At 37.6% G+C, this 13,589-nt stretch overlaps 1 protein-coding gene across 2 annotated transcripts in view; it reads right to left on the reverse strand.

Annotated features, from left to right (window-relative positions):
• LOC117418020 (protein bicaudal C homolog 1-like) overlaps window positions 1-13,589 on the reverse strand; it is a 103,824-nt gene extending 90,235 nt beyond the window's left edge. For both annotated transcript variants that reach the window (XM_034030528.3, XM_034030527.3), the window contains exon 1: window positions 13,112-13,589. In XM_034030528.3, coding sequence (XP_033886419.1) covers window positions 13,112-13,304 — 193 coding nt within the window. In that variant the 5' untranslated portion in view covers window positions 13,305-13,589. The remainder of the gene's footprint in view (window positions 1-13,111) is intronic.

Raw genomic sequence — 13,589 nt, forward strand, 5'->3', positions numbered from 1 at the left:
GTACTGCAAGTGGAATACTGCTAACAGCAATTGCTTCCAGAATAAATATTTCCAAGCAAAACTTAACAACCCAGAGTTGCACACAAAATGAGCTTTTGGTATTGATCAGGAAGTTATACACCTGGTACAGAAGGAAGAAGCAAGTCGTCTGTCTGTAAAACATCAATGAATATGCATTTGTTTCTTATCCTAAAATATTAAAAGGTTATAAAACACATATTAGACAGCACCAAAAAAAAAAAAAACCTTTTATGACAAAGCTTATCATAACATGTACAGTAGAGATCAATTGCATACACCGTAGAGATCAATATACAATACTGTCAGGCAGTATAATACGGTCCCAATGCTTCTACTAATTCACTGCTTGCGTTTTCTGAGCAAAAACAAGCAGATGCTCATTCTCTGCTTTGAGATTGAGATGCCCACAATGTCTGTAAGCATTGTACATCAGAAATTATTGAAAAGAACACAAGGACAGAACATAATAGGTCACAGAAAGATGCTTATCGAAATATAAACATCGCTCTTTTCCAACACCGTACAAATACCCTTTTTAAAATCCTCCCTAATCCTTGCATTGCTTAATGCTTGATACTTCAATGCTATGTTCTCTTAGGTTAGCCATGTCTTATCATATGCCTCTTGGTTTATATAACTCCAAAAATTTCCAAAAAATTTGGCACACTTCTGGGGAGGCTCATCCAGCAGTGGATTGAAAAAGGCTAAAGATGATGATATCTACATACATACATACATACATACATACACCGGTGTTGTTCAAACTATTAACAACTTCTCAGTCTAATTTCCGTTTCTGTCTCTCCCTTTTGATACAGTATCTGAAGAAAAGCTGCGTTGGCACTTTATAACACAGACATCTTATTCAGCATTCGTTTTATAACTAAATAAATATCAGGCATATTACGTGGTTATCTTTCCTAATGTATTTTAGTTTTTTGCTGCGAGAGGAGCTGCAGCTTTCTCCGGAAGACGAGACGCTTCAGCTTCACTTCAGCCCCGCTCTGGCAGCTGAACCTGGGGCGAGCCCATTCTCTCTTCCCCTCACCTGACCCGCTGTCCTTCTAGACTTGGGTTGCTTGTCTGTCACTTCGAACTGAACTCCCAACTGCCGTTTAGCCAGGCTATTTATAGTTTAAAATCTGCTAACTTGCTGTTACCTATTTTTTGTGTAAAAAATATAATGTTGATTACATGGTGCTTTATGCATGGTTAATTCACAGAAAGTTACATTTTTGCTTCACTATATGTGCATTATAGAGGAAGTTATTTTATTTTGTATTTTAGTTAGATGTGTGTTATGTGTCTCGCGGTGCACCCCACCCCCTCCCCCGTTTATAACGCTCTTCGGCTAACATAATGTGTGTCCCCCCCGAGACCCGTGTTATAGCGACGGTGCACTGTATGTATGTGTAACATTATATACATACATATATAATATTATATTTATTTATTTATTTATTTTTTTCAATGGTCAAATACGAGTAAGTCCAAGCCAAAACATAAAAACAAGCAATTTATTTTGAAGACTTTTTTGATAAAAATCACATCCATATGTCTCTGAAACTAATTGTGCTGAGCAAAGTGAAACTGCCAAATTGCAATGAACACCAAGCCTGGCCTGTGGTGGAAAACTTGGTCATGTGGGAAAATCATCTTCAACATCCAGCTGGAGCGACATTCTTTATGGGATTCCTCCATTTGGGTCAAATACTTTCTCTTCATGTACAACTAAAAAGTCTGATGGTCAACACAAATTGTGTCTCCCAAGTACACAGGGGAAAACAGTTGTTTTTATTATTTTATTTTTATTGCTAACTACACAGCAAAACTATGACAGCAATAGCTTCAATGTCCAGATGGATCCCAGTCTTGTTATAAAATGGGTGGGTCTGAATCTAATCTAATCTAATCTAATCTAATCTAATCTATCTCCTATTCCCCAAAAACCTACATACTTCTTTCACCACACCCTTGTAGTTATGATGCTCTGGCTACACTGTTTACAGCACCCTGCCAGGAATGGATGTAGTAACTGAATTAAATAGCCTATGAATTACATAGGCTATCCCTAAGTATCCCCAAGTGACTCTTATCATGTGGCTAGTGTGCATACTACATTTCCAATATCTATTCTCCACCTATGACATTTAGTAACCAAGTTCCTACTGTAGTTTACCCAGTTTAGAATGTGCACCACCAAGCCAGAAAGAACACTCAAAACAATGGGGTCCCCTTTTTACATTTGGCTAAGGACTGAATTAGTGGTGTTGCATTACTGTAAGGTTTTTTTTTTTTTTTAAATCTATTAAAGCACCTCTTATATTTTGAGGCCTCTCCCATAAAGTGAAGTGAAAATGTGCCATTTATTCAGGGCAAAACACAAGGTCTCTCTGAGAATAAATGACTAAGAACCACCCCCTAAACTCCACCAAATAGGACTAATGCAATCTAATAAGCATTATATACAAAATGTGTGATTACTTGCAGAATGGTCTCATTATTTAGAGGGCAGATTGAAGTGAACTGAATAACGAAATATGTCTCAACACACATTAGAAAGAATCCCAACTAAGACCTTATTAATTACAGTCTTAATTTTGGATTATTGCACTATTAACAATTTGAGAGCGGAGTTACTGATGCAGTCAGCATGACAACCATTTGAAAGTGGAGGCCTTTGCAACACAGCAACAGCAGATCACATTAATTGAAACAGAAACTAAATCCAATGCTAGCTCAACGGACATGAAGAAAAATGTGTCGTCAAGAGATACACTCGCTACACAAACACTAGTTCAAGTTCATCCTGGCATCAATGGCAAGACAGATGTTGAGATCACATTTTGTTTAAATTATGTGTGAATCAAATTTTCAACTAAGCACATTGCATTTAGGAGACTTGATATAAATTGCAGTGACCCAGCTGTAGAATACAGAAAATGAATTTCCCCTAATCAGTGAATTCCTCCCAGGACATCTGCAGCAGATATACAATGAAATGTAGTAATAAGAAATACGTCTGTTTCCGTGACGATAGATAAGAGAGCAGATTTGACAGACCAATAACAGTACATACACCTGTACCTTTGGAAGGTGTTTCCAAATCCAAGACTGCACAAATGAATGTTTCTTTTTTTTGTGCAAGGAACAGTCTCACAAATGATTGATGTTTCATGAGGGAAACTCTAAAAAGTGGTGACTTAAGATCCATTCTGGAAGCTCTTCTGTAGATTTCCTTTCACAAATGTACATGACAGAAACCATGTAAACACTACAGAATGGTCTTTTATCCATCCAGAACAATATAAAAACATAGTGTCCTGACAGGGTTAAGCCAGATGTTTCTAGATCTGCTTACAATTGTGAACAATTTCTCTGCCAATTATAAGCATCTTATTTTTGACAAAACTCAATAGCTACATTTAAGATTCATAGAAGAAGATTGGTAGCATGGATCATCGCTTATAGTTGAAGTGTATTTTCCAGGAAAGGCTGAGATGACATGTAGCTTTGAGGAATGTGCACAGCAGCACTGTTTAAGCCAAAACCAGGAGAGGTTGAAATACTATTGAAACTGTAAAAGGCCTAAGGAAAGTAATTCATAAGCCAATCAAAACCAATGCAGGAACCCCAAGCTGAGTCACACCTGAAACCTGGTACTCAGAGGTAAAATATAAAGGTATTACTAAAAACCAAGACAAATAAACTATGGGACTCAAAACAATCTGATGCAAGAACTACATAGCTGCCTGACAAGGCTATGTGAAATGCATGAACACCATACAAATTACTTTGCCAGATGACATGCAAGTAATTGAAAACATCTTTAAAAAAGTCATAAAAAAAAAAAAAACACTTCCGCTTGTTCATAGCTGCAGTGCCTTCTACGAATGTGTGGAGATGGTTGGCTTAAAATCCTTTCTGAAAAAAATATATATATATTCACTGCAGTCATAAAAGTACCACCCATGCCCCATTACAAGCTGTTTAGAACAGTGATACTCAATTGTAGCTCAGGGTTTTGTGAATTCCTCTGTAAAATCTAAGAAGTTTCCATCCCACCCCCTGAATTGTATTACGAATCAGAGTATGTCATTCATTTCTTTTTAGTATTGTAGTACATTGAATCATGTGTGTGTTGTTACCTCTTCTATAGATACACCATTTAACAGTTTTTAGTAACCAGAACCATTCAGCTTTGCTTTACAATTTTCAGTGACACCCTACACATGAACTTATAAAACTGTGCACATCAACCCACTGAAACTGGTATGATAATTCCAGTTAATTTCTGTTCCTAAAAACATTTACTAAAAATGTACACTTCTAACTTTTAAGTTACATTTTATGTACGAAAACACAGTACATTAAAATGACTAAAATCTAAAGAACTTAAACTTTCATTATAAGTAGGCGTACATCCTGTTTTTCTATCAAAGTAATTTATTTAATACCCTTACCAGATAAAGAAATGTGTAAGGTAATCATACAACTAGTAAAATTATATAGTTGAAATACATTGGCATAGTGTATAACCAAGTGACCAGCTTATAACCATTTTCCATTAGCAAAACGTTCATTTTTCAAAAGCAATCTCGCTTTCAGTCACTTAAGGTTCCTGTAGCTATCTATAGTGGTAATAAATAACCAGTTCAATTTTTCATGGAATCTGTCGAGTAATAAAAAGTTCTTTTTTCTTTGCTTAAGGGCCACCGAGACTCAACGAGTGGAGCAGATAAAAGACAAACATTCTCTAGAGAATGATTAAGAGGATATTTTTCAGGGCCTGACAGGAACACTGGCATTGCATTAAAACATGTGGTTAGAAGACTCAAAGGACCTTGAAAAGACAAATGCCACAGCTACTGAACTAGCAGTCTGCCAGGGCCTTGCCCAAGACCCTAACAATGCACCATGCTGACCAGTATAATGCAAGTGTTTTTAGCAGACAGATACAGAGACCTGTTTCATTTGCTTCTATACGAAAAGACAGGTCATAAATCAAACGAAACTAAAATGTTGAAGAGCCTTCCTGTATCGGTGCTGTTTGACACATTTAACAGGTTGCAATAATCTTTTTTTTTTCTCCCTTGAGCAAGCAATTAGACTCGTCACAAACAGGTACCATTTCAGAAAGATCTTCATGCATGTAAACTGCCTTTTCTGAGGTAATTGGAGGTACATAACCCCAATCACAGCTTACTGGTCAATATTCTCAAGGTGTTCCTGCTTGTTTTTTGGGTACCAATATATAGGACTTTTTTTTTTATAACAGCACTAGGGGAATGGACAGATTTTTTTTTTCTAAAACTGCCAAATGCTTTTGTTATAATTTGTTGCCACTTGTATTTGATGATATTTCACATTTTACAACTGCTAAACAAAATATATGCCCAGAGAAATGCCAAGCTCAAGCTCCAGTGTGTTAAGAAGTTTTTATAATGAGAATGTTGGACTGTTAAAGATTAACCTACCCCCAGCAGAGAAAACCCACTTCAAGCAGCCAGCCAGACTATAGGAGAGAGAGTCAGACTATGGGACATACTTTGGCAGTAGCCACGTCCCGATAACCTTATTATTAAATTTTTCTCCTTTATTTGAAGGTACACTCGTCAAAAAACAAACAGTATGCAGTAAACCTACCGTAACCTCCCAAACCTTTTGACCACAATAACAACCCAACAAGTATGAGGACATTGCTTTATATTATGTTTAAAACAGTATATTGATATTTTAACTAAATAGCCAACCGAAGGCTTCAACCCCATTCCTTTTCTTTAAAAACTATACTTGTAGTCTGCCATTCAAATAGTCTTCTTTTAAAAGTGACATTGTGGGCCCCATTCACATAGGTTTCAACACATTAGTTTGTTAAAGGTTTTTGAATGAATAAAATTTCGACAAAAGCCCATTTACAGTTATAGACTATGCTAAACAAAGTTTGTAATACAACTGAAGTTATAGGCTTTAGATGATATAGAACAAGTTGTGCTACTGTCCATTTTGCTTAAACAACCGCACTGCAAATACTGATCATAAAAGCTATATTAGTAATAATCACTTAACATTGCATATCTGATTTATTTGCCCTCAAAATAACCCACATGACAGAATGGCAGGCATTTGCCAAAACAGCTTAGTTAACACAATGCAGTCAAGTGTTCCTTTTAGTTTGACAAGTTGTGTGCATAGTTTAATGCAAACACACACAGTGTACCAGATGCTGCAATGGATGTGAATACACTAAGTAGATGGACATAAGCCCAGCAGACAGTATCGCCTCACATAATATGACATGTTTGGCAGAGGATAAAGGCATCAACTAAATGTAATAGTGACAGGTTTTGTAACTATTTAAGCGGGAGAACAAATTAGGCATTTTAAAGGTGCTGTTGGCTAGTTAATTTACGACAAGCTTTGTAGCCTTTAAACAAACATGCCTTCTGGAAACTGTCCAGTAATGATGCTTCTCCACAACAAAGAACTTGAACATTTACTCTCATAGTTTAAAGCAGCTTACAGGTGCTGCTATATCCAAAACATCCTGGAGAACAGGCTTTAGCTGCAGATTCCCAGACCCAACTTCCCTGCAGGAATACTGGAGGTAAAATCACTGAGGAATGGTCAAATATTCCTCCAGAATAACTTAAAACACCTTGCAGACTTGCCCTTGAACAACTGACAGCATTGCTGCTTCACCTTGATGTGCATTGGGTTATATTCATAATGCTTAAAGAAGACACCAAGTCTAGAACAGTTTCATGATTACTTACCCGAGTTAAAGCTGGACTAACATGGCCCATTAATTGTTTCACTTGCGTGGCAACAACTCAAAATGAACTTGTCAAAACTGAAAATGAAAAATGCTTACAGCTTACATCAATACCACACCTATTTAATTTTGACAGAGTCCTTCGTGTACAAGCATCCCAGGGCACTTGGGATAACTAAAAAGATCTCTAAACTGCTTGCTTGCAAAAGGCCAAATCGACAAAAGCTTAGATTTAAAAGATATTGACTGACTCAGAAATTGGAATAGAATGTGGCGAGCGAGTTCCTAAGTAAAGGAGCTTTAGCGCACCATAGCTTTTTAAGCCGAGTTTCGGGCATTACCAACAGATTTTTGGCAGATCTTAAAGTACAGGCCTGATATGCAAATAGGCAGGACCAAAAGCATGTTAGCCTTTTAAGTAGGCAGCAATGTCTTAATCAAAACAATGCTTCACTGGAAGCCAATGTAGTGACCTTAAAAGCAGGAAAATTTGAAAGGTAGACTGGCTGTTGCATTTTAAACCAGTTGCAACATATTCAATGAGGCATCGGGGAGGCCAGGAAACAAGGAAAAGCAATAATCATCCCTTGAGGTTACAAAAGTGAAAACCAATGTCAGTACATTTTAGTTTTTCACCTTCCTACCTGAGAAGTACAGGTATGAAGGGCTTCTAGAGGTCAATGGCATTGTGACATTTCAGGGCAATTAAGCTAAGAAGTTCAAGGCCAGACTGTTCTTTCAAATCAGAGTGTGATTTCTTATGCATCACTCAAGCTTAGTTTATTTTCTTTTTTAAGAAAAAAAAAAATGTAAACAGAACTTTATGTGTGACTGACTTTGTCCTATATAAGTAATCAATCTCAGCCTATACATTGACACTGGCCATGATCTAAAAGGGCCTCTGAATAAGTCTGAGGATCCCAGCCTAGGTCTCAGCTTTGACCTAAGGGTTTTAGGCCTTGAATCCAATACTAGGCGATTGGACTGTTCTACTCATTAGTGGAAAGTTTAAATGTCAAATGTATGAATAACGAAACACAAAAAGCTCAATAGAACAAAGGAGAAGCCCCTTTCCCATCCCCATCCCCATCCCCATCTCATGAAGTAAAATATGTAAGCAAAACAATTCCCAAAATGACAACCAATTCAACAGTACTGCATGTCTCTGAGAAAAACTCTGCTATGTTGTGTTAGAAGATGGTGCTTCCATTAACTGCTGTGAGAAATACAATTAATAAAAAAATAAAAAAACATGGATACATAAATCAGATTGACAACTGTGTTTGCTTAAGCAAGTTGCCGTCATACTACGATTTAAAAATAATATTAACATATTTCTGATGAGCTACAAAAATGGTCAAACTGGATGCTCCACTTTGGTGTCTGAAATTCTGATTCATGGAAAAACAATACCATTCACATGCATAGAGACAGTAGTGTGGAGTAGTGGTTAGGGCTCTGGACTCTTGACCGGAGGGTCGTGGGTTCAAATCCCGGTGGGGACACTGCTGCTATACCCTTGAGCAAGGTACTTTACCTAGATTGCTCCAGTAAAAACCCAACTGTATAAATGGGTAATTGTATGTAAAAATAATGTGATATCTTGTAACAATTGTAAGTCACACTGGATAAGGGCGTCAGCTAAGAAATAAATAATAATAATAATAATAATAATAATAATAATAATAATAATAGAGAAAGACAGACTGGTATCATCCAGTCCATTATCGTCAAAAATAGAATAGATGTACTTGTTTTAAAACAAAGCAACAGGACCATGTCACACAGGCACCAGTTGCTGCATAATCCTTATCTGCAGTGAATCATTGCCTGATGGTAATGATTGAAACTGTGGTATGCAATCCTACACATCAGACAAATATATTTAATTTGTTTCACCAGAAACATAAGCAGATGGATTCACCATAGCTAAGGTAAGATTAGATAGTCCAAGATAAGTGCTAATCAGGGTCTGGGGAACTAGCAGATGGTTTACAAAAGTCAAGATTAACCCTTTTTTAGCACCCTTCAAAATTACTAATTATCACTAACAGCTGGTGACCCTCTAATAATATTGTGACCATATAGTTACAGGTCTCCTGGTGTTATTCAATGGTCTAAGCCAGGCCAATGTAAAAGGGTTAAGACTACCTAAATAATGCACAATTTACATGCGTTGAAACCGCATAATTTCTTTTTACTTCATTCACAGTTGTTTTTTCAAAATAATCACACATAATTGGAGGTAGTCTGAACAGGATTTACCTGAAGGTTTCCCATTATAACAGAATAGTTAGTGATTAACAAAACAAAGGATACCATTTAAACGTTTCTCATTTCCTAAACACAATATAATGCAAGACAATGACGGCCGCTTGTGAGCCGACGCAATAGCAAACAGCCATGCCTGTGTGAAGGTTTCACTTCCGCAAGGAACATTTCTGTTTAGCCATATTTTTGTTGGAGACACCATGGGCCAGACTGCAGCAGGGATGTAGAAACATTTGCTCTAATCAACATTTGGGCCGACGTTTCATTCTAGAGAATCTTGGATGGAAGCGTCAGTAACAAGCTGCTTCCGGGCCACTGATACACGCATTGTGCACTTGCGTCTGTCACCCAGGTCAACCCTGCTATATCAAACGCAGTGTGGAATAGTGTACCCAACCCGCATAACACCGGGTTCTGACCCGGGTGGAGCATTCCAGTGTGAAAGGGGCTTTAGTTAACCAAATTATATGGGCTTCAACTGCACCCCCTATGGGCTTTTTATTATTGTGTCATTATAACCCAAAGTAACTATAGCCCCTTTTGCGCTCAGACCTAGGTTCTGAATACCAGTCACAATCCTGCATAGTGTGAAACCACATACCCAGGTCGACCCTAGCTCAAACCAGGTTAGCAGTAACAAATCTCAGGATGTGGGTTGACATGCTTTGACCTGGGTCAAGTGAGAGAAAATGCATGATGGGTGTTTGTAAGCAGAAGTAACGAACAGCCACACCTGCGTGAAGGTTTCACTTACGCAAGGAACCTGTGAGCTATTTCTGGTTAGCCAGATTTGTTGACTGGAACACACCATGAGCCAGATTGCTGCAGGGACGGTGTGGCGCCATGAAAAAACATTTGCTCTTATAAACATTTGGGCTGACGATTCAATCCAGAGAAGCCTGGATGGAAGCGTCCGTAACAAGCATACCATCTTGAAAGCCTGAACAGATGAAATGGTGGTCATGTGAATGTTACTGCTTCCGGGGCATTGCGTATGCACACTGCTTACTTGCTTCTGTCTCCTCCAGGTCGACTCGGCTTCTTCAAAAAGCAGTGTGAAATCGCATAGCCAACACACGACACCGGGTCATGACCCCAGTAGAGTCCGAAATGGGTGGAGCATGCCAGTTTGAAAGGGGCTTATGTCAGCTCTGTATTTCAGACATAGCAGTGACTGAGGATATTCAATTCCCGAAAAATTTGACTTTGCTGATTTGTTTTTAAAGCTCAGTTATATTGAAGCCAACAATAAATATGTAAATTATGTAGATTAGCAATATTACACTCCACTGCACATGAGAAATGCACAGACAAACTACACTTTAACCTTTCAGGTATTTATGGGGGTTAAAATCAGAAAGATCACATTGCCTACATACATTACCTTTTTGAGCCTACCTAATAATGCACAATCATCATGTACTGAAAACATGATGTGAATGAAATAAGTGACAACCACGTGTTTAACGGGTATTCATTAATGTATTAAAGTAATGTGAATATGACCCCATTCACACTACTGTGCTGGCCCAGGGCGGTCTCAGGGGCAGCCTCAGATTTTGGTCTGCAACCCTGTTCACATTTACGGTTTAAGGTGCCTTTGCGTGTTCACATATGTGATCAAAAAGCAGGCCTAAAATGTGGCGAATTGCTTTTTTTTTTTTTTTTTTTTGTTAATTTTTTTATGGAACAACAGCCTGCACTCAGAATGCAAGAGCTACCGGGATATACAGTAATCCTTGATTTGTAGCAGATGTATATTTTTCAATGCAGCAAAGTAGCAATTTTATATATTAAAAAAAAAATATTACTGACTATTTTGACTTAATGTTATGGTGCATAACGGGGTGACGGTCCGAGCTTACCACCCACCCACAATCTCATTATTCTCTCAAGAACACAAAGGTATTTAGGACGCAGGAAACAGCAACTTGCTAGTGTTGACAGGTATAAATATTTAGTTTCGTAAAGGATACTTTATAGGCTGCAAATGACTATCATTGACTGGCATTCACAAGATAAGCTCACAACTGACCACCTAATACTAATATGACTGCTCCCTCCTAAGGAAAGACACAGCACTAAATACATTACACATGTTCTTCTCATTTATACAGATCTGTTTAACCTGCATGAATACTGTCTTTGTTTACAAACATGATCATTAAACTATTATATTGTTGACTCGTTATTCTCTAGTCCCTAAACATTACCAGTAAAGACACTTTGCTCAACAACATGCACGATACATAAACCACTGGTCTATCGCCAGCAGAATAACATTAACTATAATAATCAGAATAACAGGCATTGAAATATTACAGTGAGGGTCTCACCCTCACATGGTGCATCAACGATCTTTATTTCTGGATGAACAGTATTTCTTGTGTGTGTAAAAGCAAGCAGCTAAAGAAATGACTGGCATTTTAATGTAAAGACACTATGAATGTAGCTATGAATATTGTTGCATGCAAATAAACAATGGTGGCTGAATATAACAAAGTCACCAGCATTATTGATATCCACATTCCTGCAGTTAAGAATAATTATGAATGCACTGCAGCTCGTATATTGTGCGAAATAAACAACCTGAATGTTAACCTGATAGATTTTATTTTATTATTTAATTTTTATAATTAAAGTTGTATGATGTAGAAATAATTACCATTCAATACTGATCCTCTGCCGTCTTGGCTTGCAGAGCATTCAGCTTTCTATTTACCTTTCGCACGTGGGAGTATGGGAGTGTCTACTGAGCTATGCAACCTCATTGGTCATGCGATACAAAAAGGCCGGCCCTAGTCTGCTTTGCGGTCATACATATATAAAGGCTGACCCTGGTCCTGGATTGCAGGCCCTGGGCCACATCGAAACGGCGGCCTAAACCTGGGCTGCCTTTTCTTTTTTGGAGCGTTCACATATGAGAAAAGGCCGTCTTAAATCGCAAGTGTGAATGGGGTCTGGTATAATTAATACCTTTCACTTTAAAATAAATTCACAACACCACAGTGCAACAACCTAAGGATATCAATTTAAATGTGAATAAGGTTGGAAACAACGTTTAAATTAAACTGACTTTTTCTTCTTTATTTACTTGCCTTTTAACATGTTACTAAATGAAACTTATTTGTGACTAAAATTTCAGTTTGTACTGATGAAACTTGCACAATGCCATCCTAGAAAAAGCAAAGCAAAAATAAATAATTACATAAATAAATAAATAAAATCATGAACATTGATTATAAAATCATAAATATACAGTATAACATTTTTGAATAGTGCATGAAAAGGATTAAACTTTGTGGTTAGAAGTTTGACTACTTTCTGAACCCCTCTGCTAAATTGGCAATTTTTAACCAGAAATATTGGATACAACTGATTGTTCTTAATTGGTAAACTAGTACAGTACTAGTTCTAGTACTAGTACTGGTTTACCAATTAACTAGATTGTTCAGATTGCAGGAATGTAACTCAACCTTGAGTTTATGTTACTGTGAATAAAATGAATTTGCTAATACAAAGTCATTTTCCAACAGAAAGCAATTATGGTAGTGTTCTTCACAGTTAAAAGTTATTGGTCAATTATGTTGTTTTTAAACTAAGGATGTGTTTAACACAACATCTTGGAAACATCAGTGCAACATTCTCGACAAACATTGTGTCAAATATATTGGTTGTTTCAAGCTACTTTATTAAAGTAATTTACTGTATGTAGTTAATATCTTCGTTACGTTGTAAAAGTTTGTAGTGCAGCAAGTACTAATTCTCAATTCACATTGACCTTTATATCTAAAGTCCTGACTCAGAAAGTACATTAGCAAAACTCGTAATTTCCAAACATTACATCCTTCTGGGTTCATTGTACTTTGTAGAACTCTAAAAGTTAAACTATGTTGTCTCCTTTACATATTTGTCTTACTAAACATGTATAGGGGTTACGGGTTCATATCAACAGTCTTGGCTGTATTTAAACTTTTACACAAAAAAGTAACCAACTTTCAAGCGAGATTCAATCTTGACTCTTTGCCATTTCCTTTCATTTACCTAGTAACATGACTTCCAGTTTCTTGCGATCCACACGAAACCTCTCCTCGGTCCATTCCGGGTCTGGTGGGGCAAGGGGCCCGCTTGAATCATCCTCAGAGACGGGGACTGGAGAGTCTGTGCTGCGCTCGCTGTTCGAGCCCGGGTCCGATTGTTGCAAGTATCCGGTCAAAGAGTCGCACTGAGCAGCCATGGCGTCTGCTGAGCGCCGCACACTGAGTTAGTCGTATATCATACACTAGACTTATAAACACAAACTAATCACGCTCATTCCTCTCCCCATTCACTGAAACGCTCTGCCTCCAGTCATTGTTTTTTTATAGTCTTTTTTTTTTCTACTGTTTCCTTGCGCACTAGACTTTGCCGCAGCTGCAAAGCGCCGCCCAGAGAAACCTCTCCATGTTATTTCGACTGAGCAATGTAACTCCTCAAGTTTAGCGAAGCATCTCTGTTACAGCAAACCATAGTTGTGCGGGGA

Source organism: Acipenser ruthenus, chromosome 13 (genome assembly GCF_902713425.1).
Source record: "Acipenser ruthenus chromosome 13, fAciRut3.2 maternal haplotype, whole genome shotgun sequence".
Taxonomy (NCBI): domain Eukaryota; kingdom Metazoa; phylum Chordata; class Actinopteri; order Acipenseriformes; family Acipenseridae; genus Acipenser; species Acipenser ruthenus.